At 32.8% G+C, this 24,958-nt stretch overlaps 2 protein-coding genes across 3 annotated transcripts; both read right to left on the reverse strand.

Moving 5' to 3' along the window:
- Nucleotides 1–5,088, reverse strand: LOC139511259 (zinc finger protein 345-like). Of its 2 annotated transcripts, XM_071297864.1 has the most exons (4): nt 4,852–5,088; nt 4,341–4,519; nt 3,937–4,004; nt 1–1,677 (listed from the first exon to the last, which is right to left on the reverse strand). In XM_071297864.1, the coding sequence occupies exons 3-4, from the start codon at nt 3,989–3,991 to the stop codon at nt 158–160; spliced, it is 1,575 nt and encodes a 524-aa protein (XP_071153965.1). In that variant the 5' UTR covers nt 3,992–4,004; nt 4,341–4,519; nt 4,852–5,088; the 3' UTR covers nt 1–157. The 2 variants fall into 2 exon arrangements, with proteins under 2 accessions (XP_071153965.1, XP_071153964.1); XM_071297863.1 differs by lacking the exon at nt 4,341–4,519 and having other exon boundaries at nt 4,852–5,087.
- Nucleotides 5,089–10,241: 5,153 nt separating this feature from the next.
- On the reverse strand, nt 10,242–22,431 carry LOC139510086 (suppressor APC domain-containing protein 2-like). The gene is made up of 6 exons (XM_071296334.1): nt 21,515–22,431; nt 18,310–18,431; nt 17,907–18,050; nt 16,279–16,380; nt 14,203–14,301; nt 10,242–13,814 (listed from the first exon to the last, which is right to left on the reverse strand). Exons 1-6 carry the CDS (start codon nt 22,353–22,355, stop codon nt 13,692–13,694), a joined length of 1,431 nt encoding a protein of 476 aa, XP_071152435.1. The 5' UTR covers nt 22,356–22,431; the 3' UTR covers nt 10,242–13,691.
- Nucleotides 22,432–24,958: the final 2,527 nt, after the last annotated feature.

A 24,958-nucleotide genomic window follows, 5' to 3' on the forward strand; every position in this document is an offset into this window, starting at 1 on the left:
TCTTATTGTAGATTTTACTTCAGCAAATGATCATCATATGATTGTTTCTATATTTTATGCAGCATATTTATGTTATTTTAGTAGGCACCAGGTTTGCTGCCATCTTCAGATTACGAAATTCCAAGCAACTGGATTGATTATGTCCCACTTTGTTGGATCATTTCATGTGCCATATGAGATGGGCATTAAAATCAACGCCATTTTCTGCCTCATTGCCACATAAATGACAAACAAATGGTTTCACTGGATTAATATGTAGTGTTTTGTGCACCAAATACATGCTATAATCTCGGAAAATAATCCTACAGTGCTTACATTCATGGACTTTTCCCGCCGTCTCCATGTCGCAAAAAAGTTTATCTGTATCCGACAACATAATTGTCTGAACGTACTTTTCGTCTGTCGAAATAACAGAAAGTTGTTGTGGTTCAGGTAATGGTCTATCAAAAAAGTTTCGGGACTGAACTGGCGAGTGTATCCTTTGGGATGAAGCAATTGGGTGATCTACAGTAGCGATTGGGTGAATAGATCTTTGAATGGACAAACTTTCGTAATACTCCTCATTATTGTAAACTTCGTGGTCTGAAATAGGTTCCTTTTTTATACATCCTTCGGTAGATTTCAGAAGTCCAGTTGGATAAATATTAGTTTTGTGTACCTCATATGGTTGAGAGGTATTCGGACTGCCGAATGGGTTGCTGTCGTGTATCGTTTGACCAAGAAATTCAATATCAAACTCTTCGTTTTCGTTTAATCCGTTGTAATGGTTGTAAGCCTTATTTTGTTCATTAGGTTTTTCGTAATGATTTGGTTCTGGGGTCACATCTTCATTGGCAATAGTTTGGTGAGTATTGTTTATATAACTACAACCACCGGCTAGTTGGCTTTTTACTTGGTGTAGTGCAAGGGATTCTACCGATCTAAATATCATTCCGCATTGTTTGCAATGATGCGCTCCTGTCTTCTCGTGGCACTTTTCATGCAGATTCCTTCTCCGTCCGGTTGCAAATGATTGGCTACAAAAATGACATTTGTATGGCTTTTCCCCTGTGTGTGAGCGCACGTGCACGCGTAGATCGTATGCGGTAAAGTACGACTTGCTACAAACCATACATTGGAATTGTTTCTGACCATTGTGGAACATCATGTGTTTTTTCAGAACGGTTTCGAAACTAAATGATCGCCCACATACGTCACACGAGTACGGTTTGTCACCAGTATGAGTTCGTAGGTGAGTTCGCAAGGTTGTCATGTCTTTGAAGTTTTTGCCACAATGTTCACATTCGTGTGTTCGACTCTTACTGCGCATGTGTGTTCTTTCGTGCTTACGACAGCTGCCTTGACTATTAAATCGCTTTCCACAAAAGCTACAAGAGAATGGTTTTTCACCTGTGTGTATGCGTTCGTGTTCTTTGCGGTAGAAAGAGCGGGTAAAAACTTTCCCACAATATCGGCACTGCAAAGGATTCGGGCACTGCGGGACTTCTATCATCTCGTTATTCTCTGCGGGTTCGTCTTCATCTGGTAACTCGGACGACTCTGCAGCCGCTTCGGATTCTCCAACTGCTTCAGATGTAATAGTCGATATCACCAATGGCGTCGGCTCTGCAGATTCGACAAGAACTTCTGTTTCATCTTGACTTGGTGGTTCATGATTATCCGTTTCCATGACAATCCCTACAAAGATAACAAACGTACAGTGACTATTTGTTTTGAAATAGAAAAAGAAAACATGAAAATACTATAGTGTTATTAACTGGCTGTTTCTGTATTGGCACTGGTATATATTCAAGGTTTGCTGTATTGGCCTTGGGACCCGTATGGTCGAGGGCATATACAGCTGACTGAGAATCTATACCAGTGCCAATACAGAAGCAGCCAGTTTATAACATTTCTATTAAATAATCCAACTTTTTCAATACAGACTTGTTCTGAAGGGGGTCTCATTGGGAGGTTCTGATCCCGGATCCCACTTACTGTTTTGTCAGATTCCCGTATCCCGCTTACACTATGTACGTAAGCAATTTTCATTTTTTGTAATTTCCCGTGTCCCGCTAGATTTCATTTCCCGTTATCACGGCACATTATTTGACTTTAACGTGTCACGCTTACAAAAAGTTGGCAATCCCGCGTCACGCTTAGACCCCAATGAGACCAACTCTGAATGCTGTATTACATACATCAAATGTGAATATAGGACCAATATTTCCAATACGGACTGACAATGATGTGAATATAGGGCCAATATTTCCAATACGGACTGGCAATGAATCCTGAATTACATGCACAATATATGTGTACATGTAATTCAGGATTCATTGCCAGTCTGTATTAGAAATATTGGACCCGGCGGGCCGAAAAGCAATATAGATTTATATGACCAGGACGACGTCACCAGTATGACACATGCCGTTTTGGTGGTATAATGGCTGTTTTAATCGTATTATTTAATACAATTATTTATCATTGAAAGGGGTTGTGACATGATTGTCATTGTAAAAATTATCCACAAGAGACGTAGGATGTAAATAAAAAACAGAAAAAAAAATATTTAAGAATCGGCTTACAATTTCGGTCACTATAAAATATTTGTAGATGTTGTTCTGCTGATAATTTTTGCTTAGATTATATTTATCTATCTATCTATCATAATTTTCAAGATAATAAGCAAAACGCTAAAAAAATTGTTAGAATGATCATTTAACGTTAAGGGCAATAACTTATACAGTATATGTGAGAAGTTGACTGACGATTTGAATTTAATAAAATTGTCATTTAGGGGTAATACTACCGATTTATGTTATGCAAAATTCTTATGAAATTCGTCATCCAAAGTCAAACTCCTACAAGAAGTCGTCTAACAGTTTTGATGAAAATGAAAAATAGGTATAGTTCTCAACATTTTTCCAGAAATTCTCTCCCTTGAATAAGATTTCTCTACCCATACAGAGTTTCGACATGATATAAAACATTCTAAAAAAACATTCTAAATTATGTAACGGTTATCGGGCATCAAGCAATAGATCTCTTTGCCCTCTGGAAAAATTCCATTCCAGTGGCGGATCCAGAGGGGGGCGTAGAGGGCGAACCGACCCCCCCCCCCCCACCTTTTGCTTGGACTTTTTTTTTAATGATTAATCAGACTATACTTTGTGAACTTTGCCATTTCCCGTGTATTCAATTTCTATGCGACAATTCTTTACTTATTATGATATTTTTTGCTGGTATTTACTGATTATGTCAAAAGTCATGTGATTCGCTATGGTGGAGTTGACCAGTTCGCCGAAAAAACGTCACTCAGTCATTTCGAAATGCAAATTGCAGTAACACATTGCATAGGCTGAGGATGACAATCCTGACACCTTCAAAGCGTCAAATAATTGAACAAGAACGTATTGACTCTATTGTACTAATTTTGTGATTTTACTTTTTACAATTCTACAATTTACAGAAAGTTATACTCTTTTACACTCTCATGAAAAAAATAAATCCACAGCAATTTATTTACCTACGAAAACATGTTTCACCCCAAACGCCCCAGCCTATTTTAACTAGAAATAACATAGCGGAATAATGATCCACAGTCAGTATAAACTCGAGATAGATTTAAAGTTTAAGGTACGAACCACTTATTTGAGGAGGCAGTCTAAGAATTTGAAAAAAAACTGACTCTGGCTTTTGCCTTGAACAAAAATTCTGACCTTATCTTGATTGAAAATAATTAACTTGTACACTTTTTTGCTATTAGAAACGAAAAATGCCAACAGAATTATTTAGCATTTTTGACTAAGATAATACTAAAATAACGTAAGAAAAAAAACGGCGGAATAGTGTGTGTGAAAAGGGGGGGGGTAGCAGTTACAAAATGAAATAGAGTATAACATGAACCATGTACAGTAAGTGTTAATTAAAATTCAAACTTTACTAAGAACTCACTTTTAAATTTTCTTCGCTTCTTTGGACACCAGTTCAACTTTGCTTTCTTCCGCATACAGGCTTCTGAACTGTAAAAGAAATATTAGCTATGATCAGTGTTAGCTCCTGTTGTTTCGTATTACAACAAAAGCTCCAAGGCATAAGCACATGGCCGTATGGTCTTCAATTAATTCAGACTAAAAATAGTCGGTTGCATGCTTAATATAGTATATAATTAGGAATTACAATATGTCGACATGATTTGTCCGTTCTATTGCTGAGCGTATAAAACGTAATAATAATTATGATATCAACATGTACTTCTTATATATACCTATACCTATCAATGAGGTTATATCAAATAGAAAATCCTTGTTACTATTTAGAAATTAAATTTGTATAGGAGCATGACAAAAGTTATTTACTGTATTTACTGGAAGCTATGCAAATTTTACACAGTCATGTACACACTAGTAGCTGTATGTTAATTATCTGACTACACTCATTAATTCTCCAGATGTTCTCTAACGATAACTGTGTGCATCATTATGGCATAGTAAAATACAACATGTGTCACGTGGTACGTTGCAGGATGTCCAGTAATCTACAAATTTGATAAAATAACTAATTAATTCTATACCAGACAATACGATATTAATCGATGAAATGGACGCTGGCAGGACTTTGGAAAGATGTGAAAGAAACGCCAATGTCTGAGTTACTAGTTCCATTGATTTTCTGGCGACATCCTGATTATATTTCAGAATTCATATGAACTAATAAGGTAGGCATCTCGAAGACAAAGACTTTAATTTTCTCAGTACTACAAATTTCCGTTGATCTTTTTATGAAAAAAAAAAAAAAAAAAATCCAGTATAATTATAAAAAAAAACTAAACATTATGTGACTGAGAGCGTAGAAATAGTTAAGGCTTACCTTAGCACTTATTCCAAATTCCAATGTGTTCTTGAAATACTGTCCACCCTGCCAGACGGTTGTTAGGAATAATCAAGAATCTGGTGTATTTGATAAGGGCAGACAACTAGATATACTAGAAACCAGACGATGCAGACAGTTATCGTCTGCTAAAGCGTCAGAAATCTGCAGATGTTTTTCAATGACTTGCTGATTATCTGGAATTTCTGAAGTATCTGGCGATCAATTCTGGTAGTAACACATATCTTTAGAGAGAAGGAGTTTGTTAGCTAGAGGAAACATTTATACATGTGCAGCGATGTTCGACAAATTTTGATAATGAAGGGAATTGATATAGAGGCCCATAGGGTTTTCATTCCTCGCGGAGAAACATCTGAACAATCATGTGATCATTCTTCATATGGGTTATTGATAATGTTGGAAATACAAAAAGTCCATACTTGACTGGACGTCAATATATACAACTAAAGCGTAAATACACAATTTAATCCTGGTATCAATGAGTTTATTTACAACCACTGGGTCGATGCCACTGGTGGTGGAGTCAGTTTAATTCCCCGATGGTATCACCAGCCCAGTTGTCCGGCAGCACTTCTGTGCTGACATGAATTATCATTGATATGGTCATATTTATAAATTATAACTGTTTACAAAACTTTTGAATTTTTAAAATACTAAGGCTTTTCTTCCTTAGATTAGCCTAGAGAATATATTACCTTAGCTGTATTTGACAAAACTTTTAGGAATATTGTTCCTCAACGCTCTTCAACTTCTTACTTTATTTGGTCTTTTTAAATAGCTCTTTTGGATTCGAGCGTCACTGATGAGTATTTTGAAGACAAAACGCGCATCTGGCGTAAATACAAAATTTAATCCTGGTATCTATGAGGTTTAATTATAGATAAAAAAAAAAGTCTGAATTGAAATATTTAACTATAGGTATATATCCCTTTACACAATTTTTTATATCATCCGACTAAATAGTTATCAAAAGTACCAGCAGTGGGTACCAGGATTAAATTTTGTATTTACGCCAGATTATCTGGCTAAATATCAAGAAGTAAAGGACTTGTATCATTATTTCGATAATATAATCGACTCTCTTCCAATATGCCAATTTTGCTATTGCAGTAAAATTCCGTAAACAACATGAAACATAAACAAAGTATAATGTATATACGGGTGAACTTGATTTGTCTTAAAAATGTCAGAAACAGACAAGAAATAGGACACAAAACAAAACATATAAAAACTAGAGACTAAGCAACACGAGCCACACCAAAAACTGGGAGTAACTCATGTCCTCATTTCACACCGTCCAGTTGCTCATGTTAATACAACCCCGGTAATAAGTCTTATTCGGTCTGTCACATTTGTGGAGAGGGAACGGGATTGTAGTTACGACATCTTTTCAACATAGTCATCAAATTTTGAATTATTTAGTGAGAGAAAATCATCTATGTAGCGGAGAATAAAGTTAATTATACTAATTATTTCCACTTATGAAGTCAGACCTCGTATGAATGAAGGAAAAAGTTGGTAAAGAAGAGAAGCATAGTTATTTCCTATTCGAATACCGATTGTTTGTTGAAAAAAACCGTCATCCAAACGTTACAAATATATACATGTTGTCTATCAAGAAATAAGTACACGTATCTTGATAATGTCAGTTCCAGAGAATTAGTTTGTTTGAATATAAGAGGGATTTTTTTCTTACTAAGTACGATTGGTACCTACCTAAGACAATATACGTGTATCTAAGATGGGTTTTTTCTTTCATGAAACAAAGTAGGACCATTTTTTCAGTTTCAGAATGGGGAATGTTTGTGTAAAGTGTAAAAAAGTCAAATGTTTAAATTAAACAAACTTCTAAGACATTTATATCACTATATTTATCGGACCATATTTATCTGCTCTTTCACAATTACATTAAATTTTGGATAATAAAACATTTCGGCCTAAGTGCATCACCGGAGAAACATTCATTGTCGTAATGTGTCTATGGTACATTAAGATTGATATCGTGCGTTTATGTTATAACATGGTACACATTAAGTTCAGTTTAAACACAAGCTATACCAGCGACCAGAAATAAAACAGCAAAACATGGGAAAATAATAATCGTTTTTGCTTTGATGGGTTATTGATTTCCTATAGCCATTCCGCTAGCCAATGCCTACAGTCCAGTACCCTCCTCTCCAGATGAATAGAGATGAGCAATAAGGGAGCTACAAGTTGAGACAGAATTTCTTCCAGAGCATATCTGTTCATACCCGGCAAGTTTTTGGATAAATAGAGATGAGCAGTAATAAGGGAGTCACAGGTTGATCCAGAATGGCTTCGATAGCATATATGTTCATACCCAGCCAGTTTAAGGATGAAAAGAGATGAGCAATAATAGGGGAACCACAAGTTGAGCCAGAATTGCTTCCAGGGCATTTAGGGTCATACCCAGCCAGTTTTAGAATGAATAGAGATGAGAAATAATAAGGGAACCACAAGTTGAGCCAGAATTGCTTCAAGCCAGATTTAGAATGAAGAGACGAGGAATAATAAGGGAGCCACAGGAATTGCTTCCTGGGCATATATGTTCATACCCAGCCAGTTTCGTGTGAATACACTGTAGAGATGAGCTATAAGATAGGAGCTACGGTTTGAGCCAGAATTGCTTCCAGAGCATATATGAGAATACTGGGCCAGTTTTAGGACGAATAGAGATAAGGAATTGTTAGTTTTTATGTAGAGTTTTGTAGATGCCTTTTTAGCTCACCTGGCTCAAAGGGCCAAGTGAGCTCTTCTCGTCACTTGGCGTCCGTCGTCCGTCGTCTATCGTCGTTAACTTTTACAAAAAATCTTCTCCGCTGAAACTATTGGGCCAAATTTAACCAAACTTGGCTACAATCATCATTGGGGTAACTAGTTTAAAAAATGTGTCCGGTGATCCCGCCAACCAAACAAGATGCCCACCATGGCTAAACATAGAACATGGGGGTAAAATGTAGAGTTTGGCTTATATCTCTGAAACCAAAGCATTTAGAGCAAATCTGACATGGATACTTGCCATGAAATTTTCAGATGAATCGGACAACCCGTTGTTGGGTTGCTGCCCCTGAGTTGGTAATTTTAAGGAAATTTTGCCATTTTTGGTAATTATCTTGAATATAATTATAGGTATAGACTGTAAACAACAATAATCTTCAGCAAAGTAAGATCTACAAATAAGTCAACATGACCAAAATGGTCAGTTGATCCCTTAAGGAGTTATTGGCCTTTATAGTCAATTTTTAACAATTTTTTCGTAAATTTTGGTAATCTTTTACAAAAATCTTCTCCTCTGAAACTATAAAGACAAAACCAAACTTGTCCACAATCATCATTAGGGTATCTGTTAAAAAATGTGTACATTGACCCCGCCCGCAAACCAAGATGGCCGACATGGCTAAAAATAATACATACGGTAAAATGAAAATTTTGGCTCATATTTCTGAAACTAAAGCATTTAGAGCAAATCTGAATGGGATAAAATTGTTCATTAGGTCAAGATTTATCTGGCCTGAAATTTTCTGACCAATCAGTCAACCCGTTGTTGGGTTGCTGCCCCTGAATTGGTAATCTTTAGAAAATTTTGCAGCTTTTGGTTATTATCTTGTATATTATTATAGATAGAGATAAACTGTAAACAGCTATAATGTAAGCAAAGTAAGACCTACAAATAAGGCAATATGATTAAAATGGTCAATTGACCCCTTAAGGAGTTATTGCCCTTTATAGTCAATTTTTAACAATTTTCATAAATATTGTAAATTTTTACAAAATATTTTCCACTGTAACTACTGGGCCAAGTTCATTATAGATAGAGATAATTGTAAGCAGCAAGAATGTTCAGTAAAGTAAGATCTACAAACACATCAGCATCACCAAAACACAATTTTGTCATGAATCCTACTGTGTTCTTTGTTTAATATGCACATAGACCAAGGTGAGCGACACAGGCTCTTTAGATTGTGGTTCACCCTTTTGTTAAAGAAAAATTTTAAATAATTTCATAAAATATACTCATAACAACTGCCAGACTCTATCTTTGAAAGTCAGCTTTAGTGCCATCATTGTTGGTAATTTTCTCAAAAAATTTTGTTCATCATTTAACAATCAATAAACATGCTTTATTGTACTTACTACTATAAGGGTGTTTCACAACCTTTACTACCCATGATTGTTTTAGTTCAGTCAGTCTGTTTTTGAGATAGATCATACACCAGAAATAACATTTCTTTCACAAAATGTTTGAACAAATGAATGAGTCCACCTTCCAAAAAATTCTGACATCTAACTTGAACGTCTTTTAATCTGAGTTTTACTGTGTGTATTGCTGTGTTTCTTTATTCTATGTTAGCTAAAGGTATAGGGGAAGGTGAAGATCTCACAAAACATGTTTAAGGTGTCAGACCACCAATTACTCCCTCCAATTTAGAACGTATGTATAAGTAGCCCTACTCTGACACAAAATTGTGCTTTTGATGACCTTGTTTACTTAAACTAATCAACAAATTTGCAGAAATGAAACTTTTGGTGAAAGAGAAATATATCTAGATCATTTTGAGCCAAAATTTACTTGTCTATGAGTTTGCATTAAAAATTGAGGATTAATGCGCTCCGTAGTATACTAATTTTAGATTTCCAGAAAACCAGGTTTTTTTTTTGAAGTACCGGTACCTCTGTTTGAAGGTCAGTTATTTTGTTAGAAGGCTTTAAAGGTATGGTGAAAATTGGCATGTAGAAAGCTGATACATGTACAATTCAGGATATACCTGGTTTCTATGAAGTTAAACTTCAGGTAAAATATTTAGAAAGCTGTGAAAATTGCAAAATTTGGTTGAACAGATTGGGATTTTTAATTGGTGGTCTGACACCTTAACCTGACCGCATTTTTGCAACTGTCCCAAGTCAGGAGCCTCTGGCCATTGTTAGTCTTGTATTATTTGTTAATTTAGCTCATTAAATTTTTTGAAGTTTAGTGTATTGTCAATTTTTCACTGAATTAGTACACTTTTTTTAAGGGACCAGCTGGAGTCCACCTCAGGGTGCTGGATTTCTTGCTGTATTAAGACCCATTGCTGACATTGGTGGACTTTGGCTGTTTTCTGCTCTTTGGTAGGGTTGTTGTCTCTTTGACACATTCCCCATTTCCATTCACAATTCTGTTGTTTCTCTTTTGTTCTTCAAATACCATCAGATACCAGGGGAGTGTGATTATTCTATTTAATACAATTTCTTTTTGTTGATTTGTTCAAATGACTTAATTAGTTTAGCTTAAACTAAAATAAATTTATATATTTATTCAGCTACCAGAAGATAAGGAGATCTTACAACAGATAATAAAAATAACAGAATGCATAAAATGGCAATTTATTGAATGTATAAATTCCCCTCTAAATAACACTTTATAATGTATTCCAGAAAATGAATATTGTAACCATAATATATCTGGAAATATTTAAAGCTTCATATAAAATATTTATAAAATTTATAACAAACAATGTAAATATACAAATAATTTCTTTTATGTAGATAAACTTTGGAATGAAATTTGGACAAACATGGGTAAAAATAATTCATAATTAATAAAAGTTTGTTAGGACAAAAGTGGGAATATAATTGAAAGCACATCTGTCCTAAATAAGGGCACTGACTATGTGTGGAATTTGAATAAATACTTTTAAACTTCTTCCTTGCCAAGCACAAATTTTTTTTTTCCATCTGAAAACCTGAAATTTCATAAAGATGCTTGAAGGACATAGATTTTACTGGAATGTCTATGCAACTCATATGATATATCAAATTAAAATTCTAATGACTATAACAGCAGTTGTTTTGCATGTATTTGTCAACACATTTTAAAGCAGAACTTTATTATTATTTTGGTTAACTTTTCCAGTTTTTGCAAGCTCTTTAAGCAAATATGGAAACTAATACTTGTACTAGTCCATTACTCTTGCACTTTGGCTATTTTATCCCTTCAAATAATTTGCTTCTTTGGTATGTGCTGGTAGTTCTAATAAAATGTAAATTTACTCCATAACACTAAGATTTAAAAATACCAGTGATAATTGTAAAACTGATCTAAAGAAGTATGGGGTCAAAAATCATTCACTAGAGAGTCACAATTTTTTGAAAATGTTTTTTCAGATATCCACTTTTGGAATGTGTTTATAGGGTGGTCAAATATTTTAGATTAGGAATAAAAATATAGCAGATTTTCATTGACATTTAAATGAATGCCACTTAAAAAATATTTCACACAATTTCACTGCATTTCAAAACTAGGTTTAAGCCACATGTATTAATTCAAGCAAACAAAATGACTTGGTTGACTCCAACTAATGGTATATTTAGTGTTCCAAGGAATTTGTCTACCACTGTTTCGAGTGTAATACCACATGTATCCACCGGAGAGAGTTAAATTTTGAAATTTAAAAAAGTGAGGCTTGATGAGCGTATTGAATCTTTAAAATCTAACTGTCAAGAGTGGATAAATATTGTATTGCAAAAGATTTGGTGGGGGGAATCTGTTTCTCTAAGGATTTTTAGACGAAATATCGAAAAATTCAATACTTCTTTTCGAAATGATCCGCGAAAAAGATGTGTTCTTTATTTAATATGTGAGGTCATCAGGCATGGTCGCCTATTTTCGTGACTTTATAAAACGAATTAAGAAGGCAAGAAAATTTGACATTATAATCAAAATTTTGATGTTATTATCGAAATTTTGACCAATGACAAAATGAGATCAAACGAACAACACATTGATTAAATAAAAAAAATGAACAGGTCAGGAAAGGATAAATCGGGTAAGAATTATAGAAAATTCAAATAGAGAAAAATATTCAACAAGTGAAGATACAACACATTAATTCACAAACGCATGTTAATCTATGTAAATCATTGCAACATATGTAATAATCTGAATTAGCACATGATCTGGAGATTAATTAATAAAAAATCATGTTATTCATTGACTTTTAAACCTTAATGAAATATGAGTATAACTCATGTGATGATCTTGAAAAAGTTGTTTATGTCATGAAATTAAAATTGACATGATTGATGAAAAAAAATAATATCATATAAATAAACTTCAGTAATATCTTGTTACACAGGATAAATGCAATTCTGGGGTCATCGACTTTTCCTCTTCACATTGCACACCATTCCCATCTGCACCAGTTAATTACCATAATAAATATTATACATGTAATTGATTTAAAAAGACTTTTAAATGAATAGTATACAGAATTTTTCAAGAAAATTTAACTGATTAAATCCTTTATATAAAAGGAACTTGAGATATGCTATAAAATATGTAAAATGCCATGTTGTCTTCAGTTTTCTATTTAGTTTAATTTAAGCTTTTAACATCAGATTTACAATATCATATCATATCAATTCAATAAATAATTTTCTTACATACATAATTTGCCTGTACTTTTATTCTTGCTATTCATTAAATTTTCATAACTTTAAAAGATTTTGGGAGACATTATATGTTTAACAATTCAGTCAATTATTAAACAAAAAGCTAAATCACTTGCTGGTCTTATCATCCTTAAACTGTTGAATGTATTTAGCACTTCAAAGATGTTTATTACAGAAACACCCTTTTTCTCAAACAAGTTGAACCTTATTGTTTGGCTACCTTATGACATACCCAATGACTGAAAAATAATTCTACTACATAAGAATGTAACACACAGGAACAATTTGTTCATGATACAGTCAACAAAGAATTCATAAGTTAAATGAGAATAAATTAAAGAAGATAATGATTTTTTAAACCACACATGTTGTCAATCCTGTCACTATCAACCCAAGAAAAATATAACAATGGTTCAGTAAAATATGAATACACTGAAAATCAAACTAAACCTGAAATTGTGGTTAACATTAAGTTCCCAATGTTTTAATTTATCAAAGAAGTTAATTTTAATGTTATTTAAACAATTAAAAATCCAAAGCATGAATAATGAAAGTTAAAACTAACGTAAAACAGTGTTTAGTGGTTAATAAAAAAATGTGAAAAAAATATATATTTTAAGTTGAACAACACAATAATTTAATGGAAACTTAACTTAGGGCTTTTTATGTTGTTTTGTCATGATATTTTGTCAATAAAAAAACAACACAGTATATGAATAGCAAATCAACTGTATATAAAAATAGTTAACCCAAATGTTTCTATCTTTTCTTGGCTATTTCCAGCATCACAGATAGATATATTAAAAAATCAAACTACAACCTCACCCTAGAAGTTGTTTATTTAATTACATTTAAAATCCTACAAACTATGTATATTTTAAAATCTTTGGCTTCAATTACTGAAAAAAATTACAATAATTACATGTTTGACATTTACAAAAATCTTTAAATTTGCCTACATTTTTAAAAGAATTATTAAAGTTCAATTTAATACAAATGCTTACAAAAGAAATTCAACCTTGCACTTTTGAATGGTTAAAGATAAAATTTATATATTCCTTATAACATTACAAGTACATTTGTTACAGAAAAAAATAATTTCAAACATGGGCATCTGTCATAAAAAAAAACCTTTAATCCCAAACCATTCACCTACCTCAGAATCTTGTATCGATAGTGACATCTTTGCAGGAAAGATGTTTTCAAAAATTATTTCCTTTGCATAATGATCTTTGAAACATGACTGACACATGTGTATTCTGATTTTAAAGGGTTACAAAATATGGGTGCCAATTTAATGAGAGTGACTTAATTAAGTTATTTGAGCTGCATTTGTTACATTTAGATGTAAGACAACTATATTTAAATTACATAAATGTTGTATCATCATAATTAGTTTTGTGACTTGAGCGAGCTTCAAACAGATCTCTAATCAACTGTGCCTTTTCTTGTTCAAGTTGTGTGATTTTATCACTTTTATGACTGATTTCCTACAAATAAAGAATTTGTTTACCAGTATGATAGTCGTTTTTACTATTTTTGGTCGTTTTTTCTATGTTTACTCACTACTGTGGATTCTTAAAATTTGGTGAATGATTATAAGTTATTTTATGAATTCTTGAAATCCTGGTATGACAATTCTTAGATGGAAAATCAGAAGAACAGTGTTAGTTTTCTCATTTAAATTGTTTTACATTTGTCATTTCAGGGCCTTTTATAGCTGACTTTGCGGTATGGGCTTTGGTCATTGTTGAAGATCGTACAGCGACCTAAAGTTGTTAATTTCTGTGTTATTTGGTCTCTTGTGGAGAGGTATCTCATTGGCAAGTATTTTAATAATGTAATATACAATTGTACTTATTGTGAACAAGGTCTTACCTTTGTTAACTGTTTATTCTGATCTTTAACAACTTTAATGGTACTTTGTAACTGATGATTGGTAGAGGTCATAGCCAGGTTCATATGGAGAGGAAAACCCTGCAGATCACAATCACATATATGTTAAATATAAACAAATACAAACAAATAAATCTATATATTAACTAATGGGTATTTAGACTTAAGTGTGATGTTGCACTTTTGTTTCAGATAAGGGTGAAGGTTTGGTACCATTAAAACGTTTAAATCCTAAGTCAGGAATCTGATGTTCAGAAGTTATCGTTGGTTGATGTGGTTCATAAGTGTTTCAAGTTTCTTGTTTCTTATATAGATAAGACCATTGGTTTTTCCTGTTTGAATGGTTTAACACTACTAATTTTTTGGGGCCAATTATAACTTGCTGTTCGGTGTGAGCCAAGGCTCTGTGTTGAAGACTGTACTTTGACCTATAAGGATTTACTCTTATAAATTGCGACTTGGATGGAGAGTTGTCTCATTGGCACTCATAACACATCTTCTTATATCTATATTCATATAGCAGTTCATGTTCAACTATATCCTTTAAGGGACGAAATCAAAAGTTCAATGAAGGATAAAAAACTTAATTCACATAGTTTTTTCACTGACCCCCACCCCCCTCTTAACTTAATTTGGGAAAAATTAATTGACCCACATAGATATATGTAAAAATCAATGTCGGATAACCACATCTTGCAGCAGTTCAACCCCCAAACTATTTGAATTAAGTTTTTTTATCTTACATTGATCTTTTGATGTTGTCCCTAAGTTTAACATTATTTATGCCTTAAACTATTCAACTATGTAGAACCATTATATCAAATTTGTTTAACTGCAATGATATTGTTTGATTTGACTTTAACTCAAGTCTTATGGATCGTTGTATGTAGGTCAAAATAAATATTTTCATATGCAATTTTTTGCCCATAAAGGGGGATAACTCTCTTGTTTAATGTAGTTTCAACAACACTTAAAGGGGCACTAGCTGTCAAATTCATGGTCACCGATTTGACTCAAATTCTCATATTTGATTTATAATAGTGTAAAACATTTATCCAAAGTACCAAAAGTCTAAAATAAACAGTTTACAGAGCATGGAGTAGATAATATGTAGGTTCGTTTTGTGTGTATTTTAGTCCAGACGCCATCTAATTAACTATCGATTTGACCTCAGATGACCATATAAGTGATGTAAACATGAATGAAGATATGAATAAATTAGACCAACACGTGCAATTGGATTTTTTTAGGTCTGTTTATTTTACAGATTAAAAATATATGTTTCTCATTGTTTTAACCGTATAAGAATGCTTTTATATGGATCGAATCAGTATTCAAATGATTTACCGTAGTATCACTTTCATTGATGACATTCTTTTTCTTTAAATAACCAGTACACGTACAATGCATGCGTTGTCAATCTCTAGCAAGGGGTTAAATTGAAGTTCACATGAATACAGATTTAATGAGGTCGACTAATTCACTTGGAAGTGAATGGGTAATTATCAATGTTTCTTCGCTTAATTTGACAAAATTGAACCATTTTGGCTGCTAAAAGCGAATTATTATTTCACTATTTCACTTTCATTATTGATTGAACAAAAAAAAATCTTACTTTAGTTTTTTATATATCTCGTAGCTAGTGCCCCTTTAAAACGTTTTAAAATATTCCATGTTTTTTCTAAAATGTTCAATACTGTGGAAAATTATAAAAAATAATTATGTTTAGACCTTTAGCATTTTATATAAAGGGTCTTTATTTGACTGTGAAGAATAGAGTATTGAAAATAACTCTTGCATACAAAAATGCAATATCTTTGTTTAAGCATTATAAATGTCAACACATTGATGATCTTCCAACATTTAGACTTTCAAAATTATGTTTTACAAGTTGTTCAGTTAAGAGTGAAACACATATACATTGCCTATCAGAATAATCATGAGAATATATGATATTTTTTTCAGATATGGCCTTATTGGCCTAACAAAGAGAGAGCATGATGAATTTCAGATATATAGCCTAACAGAGAGAGCTATGAATTTGTGACAAATAAATACCTTTTCACTACTGTCTACAAGTGTTTTTATTTGATGATTCACTTCAGCTATTCTAGCTTTCTCAAAATTCATTCTCTCTTGCATTGCCTCTAAATTGTAGTCCTGAAAAATATAATTTCTGATAATATAAAATCTCAGACCCAAATCAGGAATCTCTGGCCTTTGTTAGTCTTGCATGTTTTTATAATTTAAGTTCAATATGTTTTGGAGTTCATCCATTGGTGAGAGATTCATTTTCCCTGGACTATGGTTGTATTAAATGTTTGTCAATATTATCTTTGTATACTAATATTACAATGTTTCATCAACTGTCAGATTTAATGTAGACAAAACACTGGTATCTTTGATCACATTTTTTTTTAAATAACTTTTGGTCTTTATAATTTAGCAGGACATGTATACATGTATGTTTTCATTTGACCATTATGAATCAAATATGTCATGCTTATTCAGGATAAGAATAAGGCTCTGTGTTGAAGATTTTCACCTATAATGGTTAACTTTTATAAATTGTGACTTGGATGGAGAGATGTCTCATTAGCACTCAACCCACATCACCTGATATCTAAATAAATAAAACTAGAGGCTCTAAAGAGCCTGTGTCGCTCACCTTGGTCTATGTGCATATTAAACAAAGGACACAGATGGATTCATAACAAAATTGTGTTTTGGTGATGGTGATGTGTTTGTAGATCTTATTTTTACTGAACATTCTTGATACTTACAATTTTCTCTATCTATATAGACTTGGCCCTTTAGATACAGATGAAAAATATTTTGTAAAAATTTACAAAAATTTACCAAATTAATGAGAATTGTTAAAAATTGACTATAAAGGGCAAAAACTCCTTAAGGGGTCAACTGACCATTTTGGTAATGTTGACTTATTTGTAGATCTTACTTTGTTGAACATTATTGCTGTTTACAGTTTATCTCTATCTATAATAATATTCAAGATAATAACCCAAAACGGCAAAATTTCTTTAAAATTACCAGATTTGCTCTAAATGCTTTGGTTTCAGAGTTATAAGCCAAATTCTACATTTGACCCCTATGTTCTATTTTTAGCCATGGTGGCCATCTTGGTTGGTAAGCCGGATCACCGGACACAATTTTTAAACTAGATACCCCAATGATGATTGTGGCCAAGTTTGATTAAATTTGGCCCAGTTGTTTCAGAGGAGAAGATTATTGTAAAAGTTAACGACGATGCCGGACGCCAAGTGCTGAGAAAAGCTCACTTGGCCCTTTTGGCCAGGTGAGCTAAAAAATTAATTCAAAGGGTATAAACATCATCAATTTTGCCTAACAATAATTCACCTATAGACCTAAACTAAGTATTGGAGTTTAAGGAACATGCAGAAAAAGCAATATTCTCATGTGCCTTTGGATTTACAATCCCAACAAGAGTAGATGTTTCTGATGTTGATAGTAGTCTGTCAAATTAATACATAAATTTTCTAGATTCATGGCAGTTTAATTTTTTAACATATATAGAGTAGATGCATCCTATTATTCAAGGGCTGTTATTGTCTAAATAAATTTACAATTTCAACCTCTATTTTTTTTTCAAATGTGGCCTTTTTCAATTCTTATGAACACTACACTGTGGTGCAGTGACTACCTACATTATGTGAAGTTTTTCCCACATATTTCTGTTTTTCTTCAATTAAGTTAATCTGTTTCAGATACCATAGACGAGCTTTGTCTATCATGGCTAATCCCTGAATTAATATTTGTTTTTCTTCATCTAACTGCTTCGCTCTTTTTATCTGCAATAAAAATTATCCGAATACAAACAGAACTTCATCAAGTGATTCTATTTGTGCATATAGTGTTATCTTTCATCAAATGAATGTTTGTCTAAGAGTAGAATTTTAACTCCACAAAATTGAAGTGCAATGTAATTGGTTTTTATTTTGATATCAAATATCTCCATTTAAATAAACATCTTTCATAGATAAGGCTCTTAATTATACTTTAATAAAAAGATGCCAGAAATTTTGAATTTGAATTTAAATTAAGTTTTACCATGTTAGTATCTACTCCACTTGATAATGTATGGCGTCTTGCAGAATCTCGTCTCTTAATACTGGATGGATGACTAGAAGGAGTGGGACCATGGTCTGATGCATTTAACTGGGCAATATTTACTGAAAAAAGAACAAAATTAAATATACTTTATAATTTTGTGGCTTGAATTTAGCACATACTAATGTATACATGATAAATCTTTAAAACTTTTTTTTTTCAATGCATATCCATTAGTATAATAATAACATTCATTAATACAGTGTTATCATTTATTTGTGTTTAGGATTAGATAATTGTTACTGTATCAGTATCTTCCTTGAGGGGGGATAGGAGGGGTCCTGGTCCCGAAATCCCGGGCTTAAAAATACGAAATCCCCAGGTCCCGAAATAAAAAAAAAAGAATTCCTGGATACCGAAATCCCAAGCTTAAAAACACCTGATGGCGGAGTCCTGATAAAGGTCCTATCCCCCTCTTCCTTGTAATTTGTGCAACCTTTTATTGAATAAAATTAAATTCCATGTGGTGAACCAACGCTTGTGTGAATCATTTCTTTAGAGTCCCTGAAGTAAATACCTTGGTTACGCAGGGTTGTCAAATTATGCAAATAAATGCAACATTAAAATAATACTCAAAATTGACAACAGTTACACTTTGAATGGTCTGCAATCTTATTTGCTATGGTCTACATGTTTCCCCTGCAGGGCAGGCTTCATCAGGACAATTTTTATACAGAAATTAACCCCTGAAGTTCTCAAAGTGGTGCATTGAATTTGACGTCGTCATGGTGAGAGAAACAATGAAAAGTGAAAGTAGCAATACAGAGTTATAAATAGATAAGATAAATATAGAAAATTAAAGTTTGTTTACAATGTAACTTGAGTTCGTTTTACTATTATATGATACATGAAATTGTTCTTAAAGCTTGGTATCTAATTGGACGAACTTCTTTTATTGAATAGAACACTATCTTATGTATGTTATAAGAAGATTTAAAGCTCTGCGTCATATCAATATTTGATTGATTTGTTGGTGTTAAATGCCACTTTAAGCAATATTGCGGCGCTATAGAGTGCCGCATTCTGTTTGTATTGTAAGAGAAAACCTGAGTGCCCAGAGAGAACCACCAGCCTCTCGGATGGAAAAGTGACAATCATAATAAATTAAAATTGGAGTTACACAATGTAAGTGCACCTACAACAAACCATACATTGTACGTACCAGATTCTAACTCACAACCTCTATGTAACATGCTACTAGTTATACAGCAGTCCATACATTGTGCGTACCAGATTCTAACTCACAACCTCTATGTAACATGCTACTAGTTATACAGTAGTCCATACATTGTACGTACCAGATTCTAACTCACAACCTCTGTGTTAACATGCTACCAGTTATACAGTAGTCCATACATTGTGCGTACCAGATTCTAACTCACAACCTCTGTGTTAACATGCTACTAGTTATACAGTAGTCCATACATTGTGCATACCAGATTCGAACTCACAACCTCTGTGTTAACATGCTACTATAGTTATACAGTAGTCCATACATTGTACGTACCAGATTCTATTTTTCTCACAACCTCTGTGTAACATGCTACTAGTTATACAGTAGTTTGACTATTTCAACCAATGGGCACTATAAGGCGTTCAACATTTGATGTTATCATAAATATTTACATCTTTACTCATGGTATTTCTATTTTTTTTGGCTTTTAAGTAGTGTTGTCAACGGTTAATCGGTTAATCAGTTAATCATTCGAACGACTGAATACCAAAATACCAAAAACGCTAACCGGTTAACCGGACGTTTTTTCAATTTTAATAGATTTGATATAAATTTTTATTGAAATCATTAAATAGTTATGTTTGCTTTAAAAATTGAAGTCGTGGTAATTAATTTGACGGATCAATTGTCCAGTATGTTGATTGCTATTGTTAATCCAAAAATACAAAATTAATTAGAACTCGTCTCTCAGCTCGGGGCAAGATCTTAAGGAAACATAATTAGTTACATGTTGTTTTAACATTAACTTTTAATAAGTAATACGATTAAATTTTACGATTTACTTCATTTCATTTTTGATCCAATACTGTGTAGACCTACATCTGAATGTGCAATCTACGTCGTGTAAGTCTTTGTCATACTTTAAATGAAATACTTACTCAAAAGCTGTAAAAAGTAAACCAACGTGAATGTAATCAATGTATACCTGATGGTACGAGTATCAGGATTAATAAATTCAAACTTAAACGCTTCACATTATTTTCAGAGCCAACAAGAGAAAATGAAAGAATAATCGGTTTCAGACATATTCAATTCTACGATATCAAGAAGTTTTTTTTATTGAATCTGAAGTTAGTACAAACGCCATAGTTGATACCGTGTATTTGATTATTAAAAGTCAAACGTCGACAGGAATCTTACAGACAAGCCTTATAATACCAAAGGACAAACTTAAATTCATCGTATAAACATTGACACTAATATTAAATCTTCTTATACCTATGTGTAGGGTACTATTGATAGTTTAAGGTCTTCAAACAGCAACTTAAACTACCGGTTAACCGGTTAATCGGCCGAACGATTATCCGACTAACCGGTTAGGCAAAAATGTACAATTTGACAACACTACTTTTAAGGTACAACAGATTAATTAACTGCATTGAATGTACTCATCGACTGCTTAATACATGTAACAATAGTCCCAAAAAAATAATGCATGTTTCAGCTAACATGCTAATAAATAGAATAGGTACTTGTAGTTAGGCAAGGCCACAATTAAAAATATTTTGGTTTGCCCTAACCCTACCAAAAGTTGAGACAGTGGGTAGGTAAGGTAGGCATTTTCTTTTTTTTTCAAAAAGAGAAATTAAAGTATGGGGTGTTTATTAGTCTTCATGCCTATCCGATTACAAATCAGGACAACAAAAGAATTTGAGTAGGCAGTTTTTTTCTGGGTAGGTAGCGTTTGGGCAAACAAACCTATTCTTTTTAATGGCCCATTGTATCATTTAATTTTACCAGTATTTTTTAGCTTGTTACTACTAGCATGACTAGGAAATTAGTCTAACTTTATCAGTGCTTGTTCCAAAATGACATAAAAAGTGTTAGGGTAGGCACTAAAAATTAGAAAAGGTGATGGTTAGAGTTAACACATGTTTTATTTATTTTTTTGCCATATTTCCAATTTCTTACCATATATTTCATTCTGAGCAGAACTTTGTTCAGGAGACTTTGAATCAACTGTAGATTTGTCTTTAGATTGCTGCATTCCATGCATTCGTTGCTGCCAATTTTTAAGTTCGCTTATAATCCTTTTACTTGTGTTTCCTCTAGGTGGAATCTTTGGCGGCAGTTCAGACTGGCTCTTCTGTGGAGATCTATCGGGTCTTGGAGGTGGCGCTGATTGTGGATATCCTTCCCTGCGATATGATTTTTCACTCTTCTGTTCACGATTTGAAGGATTTTTCCATGCTTGAGTCGGAATGTGACCATGTACATTATTTGGCGGAACTGTGGCAGTTGGGTTAATATTTTGAGGTCTTTGGTTCGACAAATTTTGTAAGACATTTGGATTCGTCGTTTCATCATAATTGTTCTTTGAATTTAATGGGTCTGGTGACAGTGATGTGCTTGTTAATTTTTGTCTAGTATGTCGCTGTCTGTATTGTAAATTTGAATTTGATGGGCCCTGACTTGGAAGTTTATTTCTTTGGTTGTCTTTGTGATCAATGTTTTCCTTTTCATTGACAGGATTGCTATTTGGTTTGGTTTTACTTGTCAACAGTGCTAATTTTAGTCCTGATACAAAGCGTTCGAAGCTTAGATAACCATTTGGAGGGACGACTTTTCTCAGTGCATCGGTAACTCCACTTGGAAGTCCTTTCACGCCTTCTTCGTGCCATCTGGTTTCAATATCTTGAAGCCTGACGTAGCCACATTTTTTCTCATCTAATATATCAAATAAAGTTCTTAAAGATGATAGAAATTGTCTTGGTAAACCGTCTGTACTATTCCAAGCTTCTATGCTGGTCATTGTGTTTACCTGTGCCCAGTCTCACCTGTAATCTGGTACCCATGACCTTTTGGATTCGCCTGATCCCTTAGGTAATACGAATCCGGTACCAGTATATTTCAGTTGACTTTTTGCTCCGTCTTCTGAATTTTGATTGGTTGAAAGAAAGGTAATCATAAAATAATTTCTGTAAAGTTTGATCCGCCAAAATTTTGAATCTTCACGAATGAAAATTTTGTACTATCAGTTTTATACTTTTCACCAGAGACATATATACACAAAGAGTTTCTTTTACAATCCATCTATACAAATCTGACAATTTTGCACGACTAGCACAAAAATAAGAAGATGTGGACAAAAAAGTAAAATCACAAAAATACTGTAACTGAACTTGGCGAGGAAAATTCAAAACGGAAAGTCCTTAATCAAGGATTTGTATACAAATCCTTGCCCTAATCAATTGGCAAAATCAAAAGCTCAAACATATTAAACGATTGGATAACAACTGTAGATACTCAACACAAGATCAAAGATCAAGATAAGTATGCCGCGTGAATTTAATGACCGTGACAGAATAATAATTTTTATATGTGGTATCAGTGCCAATGAGACGACTCTCTCATACAAGTCACAATTTATAAAAGTAAACCATTAGGGAGCTACCACTTGATTTTTATGTGTGGGGGGGGGGGGCTAGGATGAAAAATTTTGTCCTGCATTTTTTTTTTAGTTGTAATCTCTGTCCTGTCTTTTTATTTTTCACTCTATTCGGTCCTGCATTTTTTTTATTAGTTTATCCTGACCTTTTTTACCTAAATTGTCATCCTGCCTTTTTTTTTGGCAAAGTGTCTCATCCTGCCTTTTTTTTTTTACTCAAAACTCCTGTCCTGCCTATTTTTTTCAAATTTCATCATAGCCCCCCCATAAAAATCAAATGGTAGCTCCCTTATAGGTCAAAGTACGGTCTTCAACACGGAAATTTGTCAATTTTCTAAAGAACAAGTAACTAAGGTAATAGGTAGACAGAAAGTAACAATTATAGAGTGAGTGTAAAGGCCAAATAAAAAACGTTTTTTCCTTTCTTTTTTATTTTATCCAGTTGTTTCCATTCCGAATGATATATGCACTTTGTGTTTCTCAACTCATTATTTTTTTTGTTCGGCTGATATTTTCTTTTTTATGCTTGGAGTAAACAGGAACATACATGTATATATATAGAATATACTATTAAGTAAAATAGATACGAGAAGAAACAAATATTTAGTAGACTTTTTGAATGAAAATAGTTTATATACTGAAGAAAATGGTATTACTTTTGTAAATTGTAGTGGTAAAGGAACTTCAACTATTGACTTTTTACTTTTTAAACAAGATTTTAAAGAGAATGTGATCAGTATGGAAACAATGGACAATGTAGCTACTAACGTGTCTGATCATTTTCCTGTTAAAGCAAAATTGAAATATATCATCAATGCTAAAGAAAACCTGAAATGTTCAAATTCAAATATTTTACCCTCTGGAAAAACTCCATGGAAAAAAATAGATAAAGACGCATATAAAACTTTAGTTGAAAATGGATTAGATAATTTTTCATCATCTTTAGAAAATAAATATGAAGTGGATATTGCTTTTCAAAATATGAACAGTTTACTCTTCAATTCAGCAAAAAGTTGTTGTCCAACTCCTCGAAAAAGATATAGAAAACCAAAATTAAAAGTAATGAATGAAGATATTTCTGGCGCAATTGCAATGAAAAAAAAGGCTTTTTATCAATGGAAGATTAATGGGCGGTCGGAAGATCCAAGGAATGAACTTTATATTCAGAAAAAAGAGACAACTTATAATTTACGTAAACACTGTCGCAAGGCAGTTGCGATGAATAGAATCGATGAAAGAGAAAAAATAATGGAAGCAAATATCAAAAACAAAAATTCATTTTATAGACTTATTAAAAAACAGAGGGGAAGATTAAGTAATCATATAGATGAAATATCTGTAGGAGACACAGTGTATAGTACAGAAAACAACATTCTAAGTGGATGGAAACATCATTTTGAAAATTTAACAAAAAATTCTATTCATGAACATTTTGATAACAAATATCAACAAAAGATCGAACAAGAATATATTGATATAATTGACATTTGTAGAGCTATGTTTCAGCACCAAAGTATTACTGAAAATGAAATAGTAGAAGCTTTGAAGTTATTAAATTTAAATAAATCACCAGATATATTTGGAGTTTCAACTGAAAACTTATTATATGGAGGACAATCTCTTATTTATCACCTTAAAGAACTCTTGGATAGTACTTTTAGACTTTGTTATATACCAGACGAACAGAAATTAGGGATAGTAATTCCGCTCTTTAAGAATAAAGGAAGTTGTAAAGACAGTAAAAATTATCGTGGAATAACAATTACTCCAACATTATCCAAACTCATTGAGGCTGTTTTAAAGATCAGAATTAATCCTGACATTATAAAATATCAAAATCCATTACAACGTGGCTTTACTAAAAGAACAGCACCATTAAACTGCTCTTTTATTATAGAAGAATATCACAAGGAATGTATCGAGTTAAATGATCAAATAATAATAACTATGCTTGATGCAAAATCTGC

This window comes from Mytilus edulis, chromosome 2, assembly GCF_963676685.1.
Source record: "Mytilus edulis chromosome 2, xbMytEdul2.2, whole genome shotgun sequence".
NCBI lineage: Eukaryota > Metazoa > Mollusca > Bivalvia > Mytilida > Mytilidae > Mytilus > Mytilus edulis.